This window comes from Phyllobates terribilis, unplaced genomic scaffold (assembly GCF_046119375.1).
Source record: "Phyllobates terribilis strain yellow unplaced genomic scaffold, ASM4611937v1 Scaffold_11__3_contigs__length_659146591, whole genome shotgun sequence".
In the NCBI taxonomy this organism is placed as follows: domain Eukaryota; kingdom Metazoa; phylum Chordata; class Amphibia; order Anura; family Dendrobatidae; genus Phyllobates; species Phyllobates terribilis.
In genome coordinates this window covers 328295791-328317368 of record NW_027362771.1, presented here as the reverse complement: position 1 = coordinate 328317368, position 21578 = coordinate 328295791, and the positions used below count along the sequence as shown (strand labels likewise).

At 42.4% G+C, this 21578-nt stretch overlaps 1 protein-coding gene across 2 annotated transcripts in view; it reads left to right on the top strand.

Moving 5' to 3' along the window:
- Nucleotides 1–21578, top strand: part of ETFA (electron transfer flavoprotein subunit alpha) — a 70814-nt gene that overhangs the window by 35406 nt on the left and 13830 nt on the right. For both annotated transcript variants that reach the window (XM_073652658.1, XM_073652657.1), the window contains exons 9-10: nucleotides 6470–6552; nucleotides 20207–20272. In XM_073652658.1, the coding sequence (XP_073508759.1) occupies nucleotides 6470–6552; nucleotides 20207–20272 (149 nt within the window). The remainder of the gene's footprint in view (nucleotides 1–6469; nucleotides 6553–20206; nucleotides 20273–21578) is intronic.

Sequence of the window (21578 nt, the reverse complement as noted above, 5' to 3'; positions counted from 1 at the left end):
CCATTCCAGCTACATTTGCACTCCAGTGTGTTTTTTTTCTCCACTTCTGAGCTTTAGAGCTGATGCAGATGAGCGTATAAATCGCTCTGACCCATGTTGTTCAATATGTATGTTCAGACGAAAGATTTTTTTTCCACGCTCCGACCGTCCGTGAGAATAAAAATTGCAGCATTCACTACTTTCTTGCATATATCGGATGAGACTCGCCTGTTCAAGTCTATGGGTGCATTTAAAAAAAAAAATCTGATCCCTCATAGAACATCCTTGTGGCATGTTTTTTTTTTTTTTTTTTTTAGCAATACATTTTTTTTAAACCTAGGAAACTATTTATTTTTTAATGTAGTTGTATGAAACTAGATTGCATACATACGTCACACGGATTTAAAAAAATGGACACGAATGGCACCTAAATGAAAATTTGATGACAGTTAAACCTCTTCTCAATTTTCTGGATGAAAATTGCATGATTTCTCATGCGTTTGTTGGCAGCCAGCTTTACACTGTGGCAGAAACATAGTTTTCGACTACATATGGGGAATCTACATACAAAGGAGAAATTGCGTAGCAAATTATCTGTTTCATTTTCTCAAATTAGCCCTTTTGAAAATTAAAGACTCGGGGCTAATACAATATTTTAGTGGGCTGTGAAAATGAAAACATTACATTTATCCCAATCTATAAAAATTCTCTGGGTTTTAAAATGCTCATTACACTTCTGGATGAAGACCTTAAGGGGTGTAGTTTCCAAGATGGGGCACTTGTGGTTGTCTGGGCATTACGCTGTTTTGGCATCTGAGGCTCTCCCAATGTGACAAGGTGTCTGCAATCTATTCTAGCAAAAATTGCACTCCAAAATTCAAATATCGCTGCTTCCTTTCCAAGCGCTGCCATGTGCCCAAACAGTATTTTCCGACCACATATGGGTATCAGTATGCTCAGGAGAAATTGCACAACAAATTGTGAGGTCCCTTTGCTCCAGATTGTCACAAAACCTGAAGGATTTCGTAGTACCTGCAAAGTGAATGAGATTCCTGATGTCTCATGCACACGTGACTTATTTTTTCCTTGCAGATTTAAATCTCCAGCATGTCAATTCTTTCAGTTTTTGTTGCATATTTCACCCATACTAATGAATTGGAAAAATGTGTCAAAAATGCTTACTTACCTATTTTAGGCTGCTTTTTTTCTGCCAACACATCAATATTTGCAGCAGATTTTTCTGCTGCAAATCCTGAACATGTGCACGTACACTAACTTGTGAAAATTAAAATTTGAGGCTAAAGCAACATTTTAGTAATAAAATAAATACATTTTTTAATTTTTCTTTCTAGTTTGCATTAAATATTGTGAAGTACCTGAAGGGTTATCAAACTTTTTGAATGCGGTTATAAATACTTTTAAGGGCTGCAATCTTTAAAATTTGGTTCTTGTTTTAGGGTTTTCAGGTATATAGACCCCTCAAAGTCACTTCAAAATTGAAGTGGTCTCTAAAAATACAGGTTTTGTAAATTTAGTGAAAAAAAAAATTGTTGCCAAACTTTTAACTCTTTTAGCATTTCAACAAATAAAAAAAGTGTTTTCAAGAATGATTCTGATTTAAAGTAAACGTGGTAAATTTATGTAGTTATGTATTAATTATTTTGAGTGGTATGACCATCTGTTTTAAGGGCATAAAAATTCAAAGTTTCCAAATTGCAAATTTTTTACATTTTTGCAGTAAAGGCAGGACAACAATAAAAAAGAAAGATTTTGGGTACTCACCGTAAAATGTTTTTCTCTGAGCCTTCGTTGAGGGACACAGGAAACCACAGGTTTATGCTGCTGACACTAGGCAGAAAAAAATTAACTGCTCCCCAGCAGGTTACACCCTGGAATCAAGCTAATCAGTTGGTGAGAAAGCAGTAGGAAGGAGAAATAGAGATAACACAACATTTTAACCAATAGCAACAACTAAGGGCAGGTGCTGTGTCCCCTAATGAAGGTTCAGAGAAAAAGATTGTACGATGAGTACCCAAAATCTTGTTTTCTTTATCACTTCATTGAGGGACACAGGAAACCATGGGATGTCCTAAAGCAGTCCCTAGGGTGGAAAAAAAACAGCTACTCACAGATCTAAGACCAGTCCACTGCTGCATGCAAAACATTCCTGCTCAGGCTGAGGCATAGGTGTGAACTCTGTAGAACCTTGGGAAGGATTGGACTGAAGACCAGGTGGCGGCCTTGCAGAGCTGCAATGCAGAGGCCTGATGGCGAACTGTCCAGGAAGCCGCCACTGCACATGTGGCGTGAGCAGTGACCCTTTGTGGGGGTGGTCTTCTTCTCTTCTTTCGATACCGTCCCGAGATGATAGAACGAATCCACTGGGCAATAGGTAGCCTTTGAAGCAGGGAGACCTCTAAGAGGACCTTCACTGCTAGTGAAAAGAGAATCCAAATGTTTGAAAGATGCTGTCCTTGTAATGTAGAGATGTGGAGCTCTGATGAGATCCAGTTTATGTAGGGATTGCTCCAAGGAAGGAGTGGGAGAAAGTCAGGAAGGACGATGTCCTCATTAAGATGAAGAGTAGAAACCACCTTAGGAAGAGTAGATGGAACTGGACATAGGACCACCTTTTCCTTGTGGAACACAAGGAAAGAGCTGCAAGTTGGGAGACACGTCTGATGTAGATGATCGCTACATAAAATAAAACCTTCCAGGAAAGTAGGGAGAGACCAAATTGAGATCCCACGGTTCTAAGAGAGGCCGATGGGGAGGGATGGAGTGAGCTACCCCCTGCAGGAAAGTATTGATTTGGGAGTGAGAGGCCAAGCTCCTCTGGCAATGGATAGCAAATGTTGAGACCTGATGCTTTAGGGAGCTGAGAGACTAAACAGAATTCAGGCTTGACTGCAGGAAAGCCAGGAAGGAGGGAGGAAAGAAGGACAGTGGCGCGACTTAATTGGTCTCACACCATCGAAAAAAAGCTTTCCAAGGAGAAAGTTAGTTTTCTCGCTTTGATCATGGTCTGAATAACCTGGTCGGAGTACCCTGCAGCTTTTCAGGCTGCGGCTTCTAAAGCCATGCCGTTAAACTGAGTGACTGTGAATTCTGGTGGAAGGAGAGGACCATAGGAAAGAAGGTCTGGTTGATCTGGGAGCGTCTAGGGGAATTCTGCGAGAAGATTGATTATCTCCACTTACCAGGCTGTTCTGGGCCAGTCTGGACCAAGGAGTATGACTGGAATGCCCTCTGACTTGATTTCACCCGTGGACATACCCTCGTGGCTGAGAAAATCGGCCACCCAATTGTCCACCCCAGGAATGTGTACTGCAGACAGAGCCAAGACAATCTGTTCAGCCCAAACCAGAATGCGGGACACCTACGACATGACTGGTCAGCTCCGTATTCTGCCCTGGTGGTTGATGTATGTCACGGCCGTGGCGTTGTCTCATGAAGGAGGGCCAGGTAAATGGCACTGATCTCCAGAAGGTTGATGGGAAGGGAGGATTCTTGGTCCATCCAGTGGCCCTTGGCTGTGAGAACCCGGAAGACCGCTCCACAACCCAGGAGGCTGGCATTTGTTGTCATGACTTTCCACCAGGTAGGCAGAAAAGATCTCCCATGACGGATAAGGGGAGAGGAACTCCACCAAGTCAGGGATGGTCTTACCCCATGGGGGAGAACAATAAGCCGATCCAGGGAAGCGATCAATCTGTCCCAATGTAAGAGAAGGGTTAGCTGAAGAGGACGGGTGAGGAAGAGAGCTGAAGAGAGCAAAGGGATGGCTCTCTGAGAGACTGAATCTTGAGAAGAATGGACTGAGACTTTTTTCTTGGGAAGAAACACCCTTGTGCGAAAGGTGTCAAAATCTTTACCTAGGAATACTAAGCGTTGGGCTGGGATCAGAGACTATGTCGATCTGTTGATGATCCAGCCTAGAAAGGGACAAGGTGTCAAAAGTATGGTGAAGATATAATCTTTCTGGTGTGGAGTATAGCAATGACTGTGGCCAATAACTTTGTAAAGACCCTGGGATCAGTGGTTAGACCAAAAGAAAGGACCGTAAACTGGTAATGAAAGTCCTGAACCGCGAACCGAAGGAATCTCTGCTTACCTGGAAAGATAGGAAAGTGAAGGTAAGCATCCTGAATGTCTACTGAACAAAGGAAATCCCCTCTGTGCGGATGCTCCACACTCTTGATGTGTTAGGGTGATAGGGTCCTGCCTAGTAGACATGAGAGGGTACAATATGGATCAGACCACACTGTTTGCACGGTCTCTAGGTGGGAAATCGGGGTGAGCAATTACATCCGGTTGCCCGTAGTCACAAGCTTTATCTGAAAGTAAAAGGGAAATCCTTAATAAAACACAACAAACAGGTAGTGGTGGGTCTGAGCGCAGTTGGTGGGTGTAGCCTGCTGGGGAGAATAATTTTTTTTCTGTCCCCCAATGAAGCGATAGAGAAATCTGCCATTGTTTTTTGTTCCAACATCAAAGATTCAGGTGTTAGGGATGTGGATATAGGGAAAATATATATTCTTGTACCGTGTTAGCCATTAGATAGAAAATATTTAGATTTGAGAGTCCTCAGTGGTTGATACCTTTTAATGGCTAACTGAAAAGATGGTAACAAATTGCAAGCTTTCGAGACTACGCAAGTCTCTTCATATTTATACACAATAAGACACAAAAATAATGCAATAGATAAGACAGGTGATGAAAAGCAGAGTTATTATGGAAGAGATAAACCGTTCTGGCTATAAATATTTTAGCAGTTAATAGTTAAGGAGTGTGAAGGTTTTATTGTCCTGTGACTAGGTCCAGTGTTATAATGGTTAGGGATGTGGAGATTTTTGTAAGTTTTTATGCAGGTTTAAAAAAATTCACACAATATAGCATGTTTTATTTTATTGATAAAATGGCGATTTTAGTGCTTTTTAGATGGAAAGCAAAACACTTTCTTTTTTATATTTTTTTTTATACAGTATTTGAGACACACAGGGGTAATTGAACATGCAATGTTTTGAGCACATCCATAATTCACTAAACTACTTATACAATGTGTTATCCCATTTAGACCCTTTCATACATGACAGACCTGGTGGCTATTTGTTCGTTTAGTAAAGAGCTATCGGGGATAACCACTATAATTAGTCAATATTGGAATAGCAAAGTAGTAATAAAATATAGCATTTAATAGATATACATTAAAATCAATATTCTTTAATCTCAAAAATAGGCAAAACCAAAAGCCGTCTACAGACTTTGGGTCTTCTGAATTAACCATCAACAGCTAAATAGCCGTGCATACATGTATACCACATATACTGAAATGCCAAATTACAGATATATAGGGTACAATAATAAACCTCAGTTGTGTAAAACAAAAGTGTGTACAATTTTTGATATTAACCCTTATTGGCATTTAGAGTTCAAATTCATCAAGGGATAACGTAATTTATGCTCAATGGGGCATATACTGTGTAGTGCTTTCACTCAACGCCCGAGCACATATGATTCCTGTGGATAATCTCCAAAGGTGTATAACATACATTTCATATACCTGTACACCATTAATGCATACATAGGAGATACCAGGAAAAAATCAGTGCATATTGAAATCCCACATGCCCATGTTTCTCATAAATCCTTCAAACTGAGCACTCTATTCAAAAAGACAAATAATCCAACAAGCATCTATACCAGTGCTTAGTCCAGAAAGGTACTAGTAACTACGTAGGGGAAATTTGTCAAAGCCTCACTGCGACATTCATAGGGCTATAGCTGTAGAAAGCATAATGAAACAGTCTCACCCAGTCCTACAGTGTACCATGGCTTAGTTCGTCCTGGTGTAATATCATCCTTCTATGTTTTACCCCCAGGAATAATATGGAGGTACAATGCTCCCAACGCGTTTCCTCCCAATTAGTTTCATCAGGGGAGACTTAAGAGGGGCTAAGGGACTCCACCATGAATATCAGCCCTTATCCTCCTCTCTCCTGTTACATACAGAAGACCCATACGTATTTGTTCGTTTACCAGTTGCCAAAACAACTCATTTGCACCCCACAATTGCTGATAGGATTCCAGCTTCAAACTTGGTCATTGCACAGTTGACACCCCGTGCTGATGGCATGGGCTCAGCACCTGAGTAAGCGCCACCACTGTGTCGTAAATCTACGACAATTTGTACGAAGATTCACCTGTCCAGAAGGAAAATATGTCATCCTGTGGAAAAGAGGTTCAGGAACACCAAGAAACTCCATAAATAATAATAAAGCAATGTCACACAGAGAACAATGGTGGCCATGTCCCAATACCTGTTTTAGTAATGCTTCTTCTGAGTATATTGAATCTGTGCACATATACCAGTATTTTAAAATCCAGTGTGTTAATAGCCAAGTCAGTAACACCCCTGAAAGACGTCTAATTATATGTATCTATGTATACATGATAGCTTTACAAGTAATAACTTTTTTGTATTGTACAGTGGGCGCCTCTCGTGCGGCTGTAGATGCTGGCTTTGTGCCCAATGACATGCAAGTTGGACAGACTGGGAAAATTGTTGCACCTGTAAGTATACCATACATATGTTCTACTTCCCTATAAAAGTCATTAATCACTTTTTAACAATTGTCCTGATCCCATCGTTCCTCCTTATTGTGGTCAGGATTGAATGAAGTTGTATGCTTGGAGCAGTAACTGTCAATCGCAATGGTGATACATGTCATTTGTCAGATAAGTACCATTATTTGACTTAATCTCTAGTGATGAGCGAGTACTAAAATGCTTGAGTGCTCAGTACTTGAATCGAGCAGCTCGGACAGGCTCGACACGTATACAGAGTATAATGCAAGTCAATGGGAAACTCTAGAATTTTTCCTGAAGACCCTAACAGGAGGGCTGCAGGAAAATTGCTGAAATGACATGGGAACAGCATGGGGAAGACGCCTGGATGCATCTCTGACTCCCAGGTCACTGCTGGGAACAATGTTGTCAGAGTATTACTCCACTTTTACGGATTGACAATAAAACATACAAAACTGAAGATAAAAATGGTTTTACAGGCAAAAAATGTTAGGAGGCCTTCTTTCCTGTATACTGACTTGTATATAAGGAAAAATTAAAAAGAGAAAGAAAAAAACCCTCCTCCACCCCTTAATAGCCGGGCCATCTCTGTCGCCCATAACTACAGTAGATGGGGGAAATAAAATGACACCCACCAGTGATCACCGGTAAATGTAATTTTAACATTTTACTACCTTATCTGAGCATGTGGTGTGTGACATGGTCAGACGCTTCCTGTTTAATTTATGAAGAGGGACTCTGAAACTCACAAAGCCTATGTGAACAATGCAAGAACTGCCAAAAAATAGAAGGGAGAGGGACTCCAATACACCTTGTATTAGACATAAAGGAGGGCCTCATACATTCTGTTTAAAATTGTCAGGTAGTGGGACTCCTAGACTCATAAAGACTATGCACAAAGTGCAAGAGCTGCCAAGAGTTAGAAGGAAGGACTGTAGTACACCCTGGAAGACACATAGATGAGGGCCTCCGAAAAAAATTTTTCCCCATTTTTGAGGGGGGGAACTCCTAGACTGGTAAAGCCAGTGCACTAATTGCAAGGGCAGATGGATGGATCTGCCTTCTTTGCAAGTTTTCCCACCTGCAAGGAATGGAGAGGTCTGTAATTTATATTGTAGGTACACTTCCACTATAAGAGACAGGATCTAAAAATAAAAACCAGAAAATCACAATGTATGATTTTTTAAATAATTAAATTGCATTTTATTGCATGAAATAAATATTTGATCACCTACCAACCAGCAAGAATTCTGGCTCTCACAGACCTGTTGGTTTTTCTTTAAGAAGCCCTCCGACTCTATACTCATTACTTGTATTAATTGCACATGTTTGAACTCATTACCTGTATAAAAGGCACCTGTTCATACACGCAATCACACTCCAACCTCTCCACCATGTCCAATACCAAAGAGCTGTCTAAGGACCCTAGGGACAAAATTGTAGACCTGGGATGGGCAACAGGACAATAGGCAAGCAGCTTGGTGATAAGGCAACAATTGTTGGCACAATTATTAGAGAATGGAAGAAACACAAGATGACTGTCAATCTTCATTGGTCTGCTTCTCCATGCAAGATCTCACCTCGTGGGGTAAGGATGAGTCTGAGAAAGGTCAGGAAATATCCCAGAACTACACTTGAGGACCTGGTCCATGACCTGAAGAGAGCTGGGACCACAGTCTCAAAAATGACCTTTAGTAAGACACTACGTCGTCATGGATTAAAATTCTGTGGCCCCCTGCAAAGTGGGACAGAAAGCTGGGTCTCATGGATGAGCGTGTTTGTTGTGCTCCTGCAGCAGACACCGTTTCACCAGGCCCACGGTCTTTGCCTCTGCGTGCACCATCAGCAGCATGTTCACTTTCCCGTCCGTTACTGCACACCTTGCGCATTTTAAATTAGGTATATAATATATACCTGCAAACTTTCTGGTATTAATAGGGAAAAGAAAATATGTATCCCTGAAAAGGACTTTTGTTTTTAGGTTACAGCAGCAGTATACCTATAGAAGGACTGTAAGGCAATAAACCCTGCCTACTGCAATAGCAATTAAACACTGCCTATATGCCTGCTCTAATCTAAGTTCTCCCTCCTAGATCAACTCTCCCTGAACTGCTTCCAGAGGAGAGTGTGCCAAGCATCGTGCCAGAGGATCTTATTTAAGACCCGATGATGCGGCCGGCCAATCATAGTAATGCCAGTAGCCCACATGATTACTTCATTACCGTGTATGGTAGGCGATCCCTGCACATTTATTAGCTGTTTAACAGCCACTAAACATGCAGGGCGGGGACTCGAGCATGATGATAGTTGATCGAGTAACGACCGTACCCGAGCACCCCAATGCTTGATTGAGTCTGGAGCAGTGGCAAGCCCGAGCTCTCATCACTGTTAATCTCCTTGAGTCAGCAGCTTGTATAATGCTATCTGTGAATACAGGTTCTATAGATCTTTAGGGTGTATAGCACAGGCTCCTGTTCTGTACTGCATGTGGGCAGTATCGTAACTCAGTGGTTAACTGTTGCTTTTGCAGCACTGGGGTCCTGGTTTAAGGCGTTTGTGTGTTCTCCTTGTTTGTCTGGGTTTCCTCCGGGTTCTCTGGTTTCCTAACACACTCCAGAGACATACTGATAGGGAATCCATATTGTGAGCCTCAATAGGACAGTGATGACGATGTCTGTAAAGCCTTGAAGAATATGATGGCGCTGTATAAACAAAAGTAGAATACTGGTAGGTGCTGTGGGAGTATCCTCCTATATCTGTTGTGACTCCATAGAGCCACGTTTTACTTTTTCTGCCAGTTTTGGCATTTGTAGGGGTAATTTACTTAATCTCATTGAACTCCCTAATATGTTTTAAGGACAGGACACGGTTGCTCTTATTTTAAGACCTTTTAGTACCAGGTTTCCTTTAGAGAACATCATTCCTTAAAATGCTGTGTGTTTAGCGAATTTGGAATTGTATGATTTTCTGTACACTGGAGGGAGTAATGTGTGCCTCCCCAAATTAATTTTCTTGGTAAAGGGGAATATGTCACCAAGTTTTTGTTACCTAATCTGACAGCAGCATGATGTAGAGCAGAGACCCTGATTCCAGCGATGTATCACTTACTGGGCCACAAGTTTATATTTTTAATAAAATCAGTGTTTCTCGGCTGGTTCATTGGAGGGACACAGAAAACCATGGGGTAGTCTGCTGCCACCTGGAGGCTGACACTTTTATTACATTCTAAATGAAAATTGGCTCCTCCACAGCAGACTATACCTCGCCTACTAGCCTCAGGCTTCCTCAGTTTTGTGTAGTGTCAGTTGAAGGCAAGGTATGTCTCAGACCTGTCACAAGTTTACTTATAGATAATGGCCGCATTCAAATTCTTGGTTGCAAAGAGTGATAATTTTATTATAATACAACACCACACCGTAGAAAAAAGGTGCTTAGTAGCGATACATGACGTTTCGACCTGGATAGGCCTTTTTCAAAAACATCACTAAAAGAGAGAATTAAGATTCTTCCCTATTTTGTCCGTACTTGTTCTTTATTTTTTCTTTGCCTTATTTTTTCCCTACTTTTTCCCTCTATTTTTTTCCTTTATTTTTTCCATTTTCTTTTTTTATTTTTAGTCTTATTTTTCCTTTTTATTCATATAGTAAACATTATCCATTCTATAGATTACTCTCCCCACTTTGTGTCTGGAGTATGATTCCTTTGGTGTTAGAAGGTATTGTCCTTCTCTCCCTATGCCCTATTATAATAGTTATTCACTGCTGCTAAGTTGCGCATGTGCCCCTTTCTTCTCTGTGCGCTCTATGGCCTGAATTAAGGTGTCCACCCTACAGCCACTCCATTTTAGACCTGCTCCGCCCTTTAGCCCCTACATTTTACTGTAGGTCCGCTCAGTCTTCCCTGCGTTCCAAGCCTCCATTTCATTAACACTTCCACCGGAAGCATTCCGCAGCACCTATATTTAAGATCCACTGCCACCAATGCCTCCCACACACCAGAGAAGCAGCAGGAACGCAAGTTTACACTACCACACCACCAACAAGGTATAGTCTACTTGTCTTTCCCATCTCTTATACTAGTGATCCTCCTATAGTTCCTATTGGTACTCCAACACCATACCTCTCATCCCCTGCATTATTGAGGCTCCTATAGATCCCACTGGTGCTTCAACAGCGATCTCTTATTTTTGATTTCTTATTTCTCCAGGCCTTTTCCAAGCCAGTATTTCCATTTATCCATTAAGCTTTATCCCCTTTGAATGCAGTATATAGGTTAGTATGTTTGGATATTGAGTGCCCATATTTTTACTATTGTGACATATTTAATCTAGGGATATATAGGGATCCCCTACCCTTTTCCCTATCCCCTGGTACCCCTTTTACTACTACTACTACTTGCGTCTGGCTGTGTACTCTCAAATGATTATTTACTTGCAAATGGTGTAGCTATGTGTATTTGTAAATATAAAACTTTTCTTTAATTTCTATGACACCCTATTAATGTATCTTAATTCTCTCTTTTTTAGCGATGTTTTTGAAAAAGGCCTATCCAGGTCGAAACGTCATGTATCTCTACTAAGCACCTTTTTTCTACGGTGTGGTGTTGTATTATAATAAAATTATCACTCTTTGCAACCAAGAATTTGAGTGCGGCTATTATCTATAAGTGATTGGTTGGATCGTACCTCCTTTAGCCAGTACCTCTTCAGTACTGTGTGCGCATCTTTTTTTCATGAAATTAGTCGTAAGGTTAGGCGTTAACCTCTCTCGCGTCAGAATGGCCAGACCAGAGTACCTTGACACTGTCGGTGGTCAGGTACTGGGGCGGCAGTCAGTAAGCTAGCCAGCTCCTGCCCACCCCACATAGCGCTCATGTTGCATGCAGCAGAAGATTGGATTTCGAGTCTTCAGGATAGGTGAGTATAGCCCTGTTGAGACAGTGTCCCCCTCCACCACCACCTCTCCGTACCCCCTTCCTCACTTTTTTCCCCTCCCCAGCTTCCTGTCTCTTAGGGTAGAGACATCTAGGATTGGGGCTCTGTGGTTTGGAGGAGAGGCTCTGGTCTGGTGCGATAGGCAATTCGCTGCTACAGTGTGGCGTGCCGTTTCGATCCTCTCTGCTGGCCTTCGGGGATCGCTCCCTACTCTCTCTATGCTGGGGTCGCGTGATTACCTGGGTCAGGTGGGATGGACCTAATGGTGGCCATTGCGCGCGACGCTGTCTCTGCCCTGGTGTGGCGGTCCTGTGCGGCTGGCAGCGCTGTAGTTAATCCTTTGGCTTCCTGGCGTCTGACCCTTTAGCCCCACCCCTTAATTTTCCAGCAGCACTATATCGCTCGGCAGAATTTTAAATGTGATGCCTGTGTGGGATCCTCACTCATTGGAGCGCAATGGACACCAGAGACACTGGGGTGCTCTTCTCAGACCGAGGACAGGGTACGCTGTTGACATCTGGTGGCTGAATTGGTTCTCCTCAGAAACTTTTCTTAAAGCTCACTGGCGGTTTTTCCCCTCTCTCTGGCTCTTATGATGTCTGAGTCCAGAGAAGACCTTGCGCGCCCATCGTTGCAGCCTGCACTAGTCACTTATTATGCATGCTTAGCCTGTAATAATACTTTTTCCACAGGGAAATCGGTGGCCTACTGTACCACCTGTGCTCATCCACCTCCCTCCCTGCTTAGGAAACCTCTGTAATGTCAGAAGAGAGTATAGCCCCGTCTGCTTGGGCTCCTGATCTAGCCCAGTCAGTAGCCGAACTAACCATAGTGTCCAGGACGCTGGTTGCTGTTTTGGAGCATGTGCCAACGGTGAGTGCCGCCCCAGGAGCTCCAGTCGCCGCTGTGAGTGAGTCACCAGTATGGCCGATATCAGCCGAGATCCAAGTGGCCTCACTTTACTTCATCCTCCAGATCTTTCTCCCCCTCTCAGGAAGTACTCTTTCCCCAACTCTCGGACTTCAGTTCCAGATCAATCTATATTAGACCCATATCAGATGGGGAAGTTGAGTGAGATGGTGGAAAGTCTGGCGTCAACTCGTCTCTAGGGGTGACTTCAAAGAACCCCTCCGCCCTCCAGGTTTCTTTAGGAGAGGCAAGCTCGTGGCTAGGTGTTTTTCTAACTAAGAGGAATTTGGGGGTGGAGGGGGGAGGAAGTCCAACAGAATGAATGGGAACGTTTTCAGGAACACAGCCCTATGGAGGTGTTATACCTGTTTCCTGGGGAGTTGGTGGCATCCTGATCCTTTCTGTGGTAGACACTCCCGTATCTCGCCTATCAAGAACGGCTACCTTACCTCTTGTGGTAGCGGCACTTAGAGACCCCACACACAGAGGTATAGAGTCTGTGGCTATATCCACCTTTGAAGCAGTGAGCTTTGTCCTCAGCCCTGCTTTCGCTGCTACTTTGGTATCCAAGGCAGTTACTGCTTGGGAAAAACATTTATGATGCAGTGTTCTGGCTGGTTCCCAGAAGGCGGAGCTAGCGGATATTACGGATCAGATCGCGCAGGCAGATATTGGTGTTCATTAGATGCGGCTGAATGCTCTGCCCAGGCACAAGCAATTGTGTGGCCAGACGTCTTATGTTATAGTTCAAGATATGGCGAGCAGATTTGGCTTCGAAGAAGTCTCTTACAGGTTTACCCTTCCAGGGGTCGCAACTGTTTTATACTAAATTGGACAAGATCATTGCTGATGCCAAGGGTGGCAGAATCACCCTGCTTCCCCAAGCCAGGCCCAGCCATCCATTTCGAAGACAGTGGGCTTTGCAGTTCTGCTCTTTCGTCAGTTTCCAGCCGTCAGGTCAGACCCGGATGTCAAGGAGATAATCCTTTAAACCTACTCCCGCCGGGCGTTCCCTCTTTTCAGGTGGTAGCCCCTCTGGTTCCAGAGTCGGTAGAGGAGTTACCATCTGACGGGCGGCCCGCACTCGGAGATTTTTCCCGGGTGGGTGACCGCCCCCTCGTCTTCAGTGAGGCATGGCTGGGTGCCGTCAGCGATTTATGGTGGTCTATTTTGGCTACAGAATAGAGTTGTCCGCTCTTCCGCGAGATCGTTTTTTTCAGATCTCGTTTCACCCCCCAGTTCTCCCAGTATAAGAGCCGGTTTAGATCAAGCTATAGCATCCCTGCTTCAAGTAGGAGTAAACATGAAGCTTCCTCCTCCAAAACTCTTCAGAGGGTTCTATTCAAACCTATTCGTCATCCCCAAAAAGGATAGTTCGGTATGACCCATTCTGCATCTAAGACAGCTGAACAAATGGGTGTGGCTGCGTCACTTCAGGATGGAGTCACTCCGGTCAGTCATGGCATGGAGTCCGGGGAGTTTCTGTCCTCGATAGGCATCCTGAATGTGTAATCTTCATGTATCTATCTTTCTGGCTCATCAGCGATTTCCCCCCCCCCCCACACTTTGCAGTCAAGAAACCAAGATCACTTTCCGTTCAGGGCCCTTACCTTTGGGCTAGCAACCGTGCCCAGGGTGTTTACTAAGGTTCTGGCCCGTTATAGCTTTACTCCGGATGAGGGAGATGGTGGTAATTCCTTACATGCACAATATTCTGGTCAAGGCACCTTCCTTTTACCTAATCTGGAGAGTTTGCAGATTGTTCTAGATTCCCTGGAACAATTCAAATGAATTGTCAACAGGGCAAAGTCCGCGTTAATTCATCACAGTGGCTTTGGTTTCTAGGGATACTATTCAACACAGTTCAAACGTCAATCTTCGTTCCAGAGAAGAGGCTAGCGGTGCAATCTTCTGTAGAAATTCTGAAGCAGCCAGGGAGACATTTTCTCCGGTTTTGCATGAGTCTTGGGAAAGGTGGTAGCAACCTTCGAGGCAGTCCCATTTGCACAATTTCATTCAAGGCTTCTACAGGACACACAGTTGGCCTGTTGGGACAGGTCAATACAATCTCTAGACTGCTCAGTCCTCCTTTCACTTCACTTTTGCAAGTCTCTCAGATGGTGGTTGATGTCGGCCCTAATAATCCAGGGTCGCTCCTTCCACCCCAACCAGTGGCAGTTTCTGACCACGGATGCCAGCCTTGTCGGATGAGGGGGCGATCTTCCACCACTTGTGGGTTCAGGGATCGTGGAACAGTCAGGAGAGAGACCCCTTTCGATCAATGTATTGGTGCTCAGAGCCATCTGTCTGGCTCTTCTACATCTGGTTTTAGGATTGCCCATCAGGATCCAGTCCGACAATGCCACATCAGTAGCCTATGTCAACCGTCGAGGAGGGACGCAGAGTCTATCCGCCATGTCAGATGTGGCGGAGATACTGAAATGGGCAGGGGACAAGGTTCCTCTGATCTCGGCGGTTCATATACCCGGAGTAGACAACTGGGTGGTAGACTTCTTTGAGCAGATTTGTCATCTGTGGGTCACACCTAGATGTAGATTTGTTGGCATCCAGATGCAACTGCAAGGGACCAAGATTCGTCGCAAAATCTTGAGATCCTCAGGCAGTCGGAGCTGACGCATTGGCAATTCCCTGGTCCCAGTTCTCCCTTCCTTACCTTTTTCCTCCTCTACCTCTTCTGCCCGAGCTTCTCAAGAAAACTAAAGGTAGAGGGGATTCCAGTTATCCTCATCGCACCAGACTGGACCTCGAAAGGCCTGGTAAGTGGACATGATCAGCGTTTTGGCAGAAGTCCATTGGACTCTTCCTTACAATCCAGATCTTCTGTCTCTGAGTCCGTTCTCCCACCAAAATTTACGGTCATTCAGTTTAACAGCATGGCTGTTGAAGCCATGATTCTGAGGGCAGTGGGTTTGTCAGAATCAGCCATCCAAACCATGATCGGGGAACGGAAGTCCTTCTAGCTGTGCATCGATCACTGCACCTTTTCAGCCTCTCAGGGAAATTTCTTCTCTTCATCTTGCTTATAAGGTAGCTTTCCTTATAGCCATCACCTCTGTTAGGAGAGTATCTGAACTTGTGGTTCTTGTCGAGCTCCTTCTCTTATCTTGCATAAAGATAAGGTAGTGCTGAGAGCTGTTTTGTCCTTCCTTCCCAAGGTGGTTTTGGCTTTCCACCTTAACAAGGACATTGTCTTGCCTTCCTTTTGCACTGCACCTTCTCATCCGATGGAGAAAGCTTTGCACAAATTAGATGTTGTCAGGACTGTGCAGTGTTATCAGCCACCGCCCCATTTATACGGTTTAATTCCTTGTTTGTCATACCAGACTTAAGGCAACTATTGCTCGTCAGAACAGCGATCATTCAGGCCTATAAGGTGAAGGCCAGGGCGCCTCCTTTTAGGGTTAAGGCGCACTATACATGGGTGGTGGGGGGCCTCCTGGGTGGTTCGCCACCAGTCATTGGTCCTGCAGCTATGTGAAGCAGCTACTTGGTTATTGGTACATACCTTCTCCAAGTTATACAGGGTCCACACATTTGATTTTTCAAATGCAAGTTTCAGCAGGAAGATTTTGCAGGCGACAGTTGCTCATTCTTTGGCCTTAGCAAGAGTGGAGAATTTGATGGTAACAGTATATTATTTATAGCCCCACCCCAGGGACCGCTTTAGGACGTCCTATTGTTCTGTGTCCCCCAATGAAGCAATTTTTAATTTTTGGTACTGACCGTAAAATCTGTTTCTTGGTAGTCTTCATTAGGAGACACAGCACCCAACCTTAGTTGCCTGGTTGGGCGTGCATTTATGTTGGTTTTCCCATCTCTGGGTGTAATGGAATTATTTTTCCAAATGCTATAATGGTTTTTTTTGCTTCTTCTGCTTTCTCAATAAACTGAAGGAGCATGAGGGTAGCAGGTGAAGTATAGTCTGCTGGGGAGGAGCCAATTTTCATTCAGAATGTAATAATAGTGTCAGCCTCCAGGTGGCAGCACACTATCCCATTGTTCCGTGTCCCCCAATGAAGACTACTGAGAAACAGATTTTACGGTGAGTACCAAAAATCTTAATTTTATCTACTACAGATCTACTGGATGAGGAGCTCTGTATTACCCCGTCCACACCACTCAGTGACAGCTTTCTGTGTACTTTGTGCATAAGTTTTTGTTACCTAATCTGAGAGCAGCATGATGTAAGGGCAGAGACCCTGATTCCAGCAATGTATCTCTTACCAGGCTGCTCTCTCCAGTTTTGATAAAATCACACCTCTAGTGATCGCCTTATTTAAAACTGATTTTATAAAAACTATAGCAAACAGACTAGTAAGTGATGCATCGCTGCAATCAGTGTCTGTCTTTTCATCTGCTCTGACATTAGGTGGCAAAAATCTGGTGACAGATTCCCTTAAATAAATGTCAATATTCCTCCTGGAATACATCACTTAACAGCGTCCTTCACATGCTGACAGGCCTGGCATCTTGTGGCGTCACACTTACCTGTTGTGCGACAGTGAACATGATGGGTGAAAGTCCTTTAAATAATTCAGACATCGGCTTCTTGACTTCTGAGTAAACTGTCTTGAATGAACCTCTAAACTGAATACTGCATATAGAATAACTTGTAAGATTGATTGGACGAATAAAACCGTGACAGATCATGTATAACGTAGTCAAATATTTACCCCGAGCAGCATTATTCTCTAATAAAGTCTGTAGCAATAGAGGGAGATAAGCATTGTATGTCCCAACCATTACCATTGCCCCACACTCTGAGGCCTTTGGTGAATTCATGGCTTGGCTTTCTTTAAATGAAAGAGAACTCAAATTGTTCTGTCAGTACAAGAGTTAATGAGACGGATTAAAGGGGGATCCAGAACATGCTGGCCAAATTGCTTTTATGTTTAACCCCTAGGGAACAGAACATCAACTGCTTTCAGCCAAATGCACTGACATATGAATATTTTACAGCAATTTAATGTTTTTTTCCAGCGGCCCCAAAGGACCTGCGAATCAATTTGCGAACGTTGTTCTCCTGCAGTTAAAGGCTGAGCTGGATAATTCAGGATGAAAGAGGCTGTCAGCCCAGAGCTTTTTAAGAGGCTTAATAAGAAAGTAGAAATTACTCCCACCCGATATCCGTCCTCCTCCTCTCACCTACTTAAACTTTTATGCTCTGAAGTGGTCCGTGCCTATGGCTTGCTCCATTTTATATAACTTTTTATTGTGGCTTCGTGCTTTATTCTACCTGGTTAACTCAGGAAAATGATTGTAAGATCTTATGTGACAGATGAGCATTCTGTATGTGGATTTCCTTTTTATTTTATTTCCAGTGTAAAAAAATAAATATTTTTCACAATTTCAAATTAGCCACTCAATATAATTTAGACAAAAAAAAACATCCTGGTTCAATATATATTAATAAATGGTTGACATGGTTATTTAAAGAAGCACTCCCATGAAAGTTTCAATCCTCTTGATATATTGCAGTCATCATATTATACAGCACTGTGTACTTACAATTGCTCATTTTACCTTTCTACCCAGATAATTCTTCTCTTTTCTCTGCTCTATGTAGAAACAGGAAGTCTCTTGTCCCTGCATTTATCATTCTCCTCTTCAACTCCTCCTCCCTTTGTCAGAGACTTTTGCAGTGGCTCAAGACTTGTGCAGACAAAATTGACCTCCTGTTTCTACAGAAAGTTTAGAAGGGTTCAGCTAGTCAGTTTTTAATCACGATATTGATATCATAGACCTAATGGAAAACAGAAGAATTATCTGGGTAGAAGGGAAAAATGAGCAATTGTAAGCACACAGTGCTGTATAATATGATGACTGCAATATATTAAGATGATAAAAACTGTGATGGGAGGGATTCTTTAAATAGTAAATGGGAGAGAACGAGGCAGACAAAAGTGGGGTGGATACAAACTACAAATCTTCTTAAAGCTTTCCACAAAGTTGCTTTTGATTTTTCTTTTTAGCATAGACTTATTTGCCATTAAAAACATTGCAGAAGTGTGCATAGCTTGTTAATTCTGACATCCTGCCTCCACCACTAGGGGGCAGCTTATCGTCTTGGTAAGATTGTTGTGTGACTCTGTATACCCTAAAAACAGTTTATTTTAAGCGTACCTGTCGCTTCTTCCAAAAGCAGAGTAAATGATGATTTTGCAGTCCGGTCCCTGAAAAGGTGCAGTTAACACTGCTTTTGGTGCAAATACCAGTCTAATATATCCTGGAGCTATCCGGATTCTGATGCTTTATAACTTACTTTCCAATCTTTTTGAATGAGCACTTCATTCTTATCAGCATTCTTCCAGCACTATAGGAGCTGGAGCTCTTTTACCTTCACTCCCCAGTATGCATTGGCCTTCCCAACATATCTCTGTATTAAGCCTGTATGCAGTTTGATTGAAAAAAGAGCAGGAGCAAATAAACAAAGACTTGCCCCCATTTGATGTAATCCATCTCGGCTTTCTTGATACAAGAGACTAATTACATTTAACAAAAAGCAGTGGAGGGCAAGACACAGAAGGTAGATGCCTAAGGGCTGATACTTTTAGAGTGATTTTTTTTTTTGTGGAGGCATATTGGAAACTTTCTTTTCAGTAAGTGTATTTTGCAGTATTGCTGGGCATTGCACTGGCCCTCAGATGAGCCTAAGTTTATTGAAACCAAAGACATTTTAAAGTTGGAGTTACAGTTTAATAGGTGGCAAAAAAGAAAAGCTTAATGACTTTAGAAAATGGCCACTAAAAATCTTTATGAATCCGTTCTAAAAGTGGTTGTAGCGCCCTCTACGCTTATTTTATTGTCTGCTTTACCAACTTGTATCATCAGTGGATCAGATACAGTTCTATATGACTACAATACTATCAAGTATAATTCATATATTTTATTACATTCAAATAAAGACAAATAAAAAACAGACGACAAGGCAAACAATTAAAAATGTATAAAACATAAATAAAATACAGCTCAGGAGGGGGGAGTGGTGTAAGGGGGCCGGGGTATGTCTCCAATCTTGCCTTCATCATCATGGTCTCCTCTGTTTGCTATATTATCTGTGTAATCCCCTGCTTTGGGATTCAGACATGATTTGATTCCTTTCAGCCAAAACCTCTTTTTGAAGGTTCCATTATTCTAGCAGCGTTTAATTATATTATCCCTCTTTTTTTCTATGGTATTTATACACCTGGTAATCAATTGCCATATATATTTATTGCACAAGCACTTTATGTTAATTTATATGTATTGATTTTCTTGGTATCCTTTGGTGTTCCCTATAATACGTATATTTATTATTACTTTTTGCTGCTATTAGAGGTGATCATGTATATTTAATTATTGACAATCTAAATTTGGCTGGCACAAAATATATTCATCATTTGTATAGGAGATCCATGTGTAATATTTATTGTGAGCATCCCCCTCCCCCCTCCTGAGCTGTATTTTATTAATGTCTTTATACATTGTTAAATCTGTTTTTATTTGTCTTTATTTGAATGTAATAAAATATATGAATTATACTTGATATTGTAGTTCCTTTTATACCTTTCTTTTGTGGTTTGTATTCAGAGTTTGAGGTATTTGGATTTATTTTTTGAAATTTGTGGCATTTCCTTCTCTTTATAGGATTTATTCTACAGTTCTATATGCCACTGACAAGTAATACATATTGGTATTCCAAAGGATTTTCACCTTTATGTATGAAAGACTTGTAAGTGGTTAATGATGGCTGATTGTATTAGTTGTGATGATATCATGGGTTCTTTGTACTTGCAGGAACTGTACATTGCTGTTGGGATCTCTGGAGCTATCCAGCACTTGGCTGGAATGAAGGACAGTAAGGTAAATGCATCACAAGATGTAGTGACATTTTACCATTACTTAGATCACATTTTTAATTTGAGGTAACACAAATAATCATCTAATATATATTTACTTCATACTGTCATCACCAGTATTTTACTGGATTATTCTAAAATGTGGATTGGCTGCAGTATCTACTTAAAGGGATCGTCCACTACTCAGAAAACCTTAAAAAAAATATATTCCAGAGTGTAAAATAAAAATAGCAGATACTCTCCTGCACCAGCGCCATTCCAGTGATGTCAGTGATATCCAGGTCTCCCAGAACTTGAGTGACACTGGCTGCAGTGCTCTTTATCATAAGTCAGCAGCCTCTAATGGGCTGTAGTTTTCACACTTCCTTCTAATGTCAAAGCTTCATCCAAAGAAAGTGTAAGGAACGCATCATATTAGTGACTTCTGATTGGCTGCAGCCCCACATGGCGTAACAGTGCCACGTGAGCCCTGGGAGACTCGGTGCCAACAGCGTTGGAACGTTTCTAGTGCGGGAGGAGAATATCTGTTACTTCTTTCTCCTACTGTAAAATAAAAATATTTAAAGAAGTGGTTTTCTGAGTAGTGGGCAACATCTTTAAAGTGAAGCCTCACTTTTCTTTAAATACATGTACGCAGGGCAAACATTTTCATCTCCTAGTATTTTCTCATGAGCTTTTATTGTAGAGGTCAGAAAAACAAAAATAGCGCCATTTTATAGGTGTTCATTTTGCTGCACTATAACCATGTTCATATGATCCATTAACTGATGCACTTAGCTGCAATTTTATAGTTGTAATAAGCTGCTGAGTGCTTTTCTATAGAAGACTTGGTGATATAACTTTAAGGACTTTACCAGTAGACTCCTACCGTGGGAGAACACCAAAAAATGGTTTTCCTTTGCGGAATGTGTAATGTTCTGCAGGTCTGGACTGGTAATTTTCCCATGCGGATAGGTTCCTGTTGGGCCAGTCATTCTCTGTCAGCTGCTTTGGAATAGCAGAAACTGTACTGGAGATGAGAAACAAAAACCTAGTCTGAGCCTGTGAGAATATTCTATAAGCTTGAAAGGGAGCAGGCAGTGTATCCACTCTGACAAGGGCATTGCCTTATTGAGTCACTGCCAAACACTGTAATCGGCAGGAAAAAGTATACCTCCAAAACGTGCCGAGAATAAAAATCATGCTAAAGAACGGCACAGCCTCAGACCTATGCCGTATTCGGTGCACGTGAGCTTTTTCAAGGCCTTGAGAAAGCGTACGTACAGTTCACACTGCATCAGTCTAAGAAGGATCAGACAATTGCCGCAGGT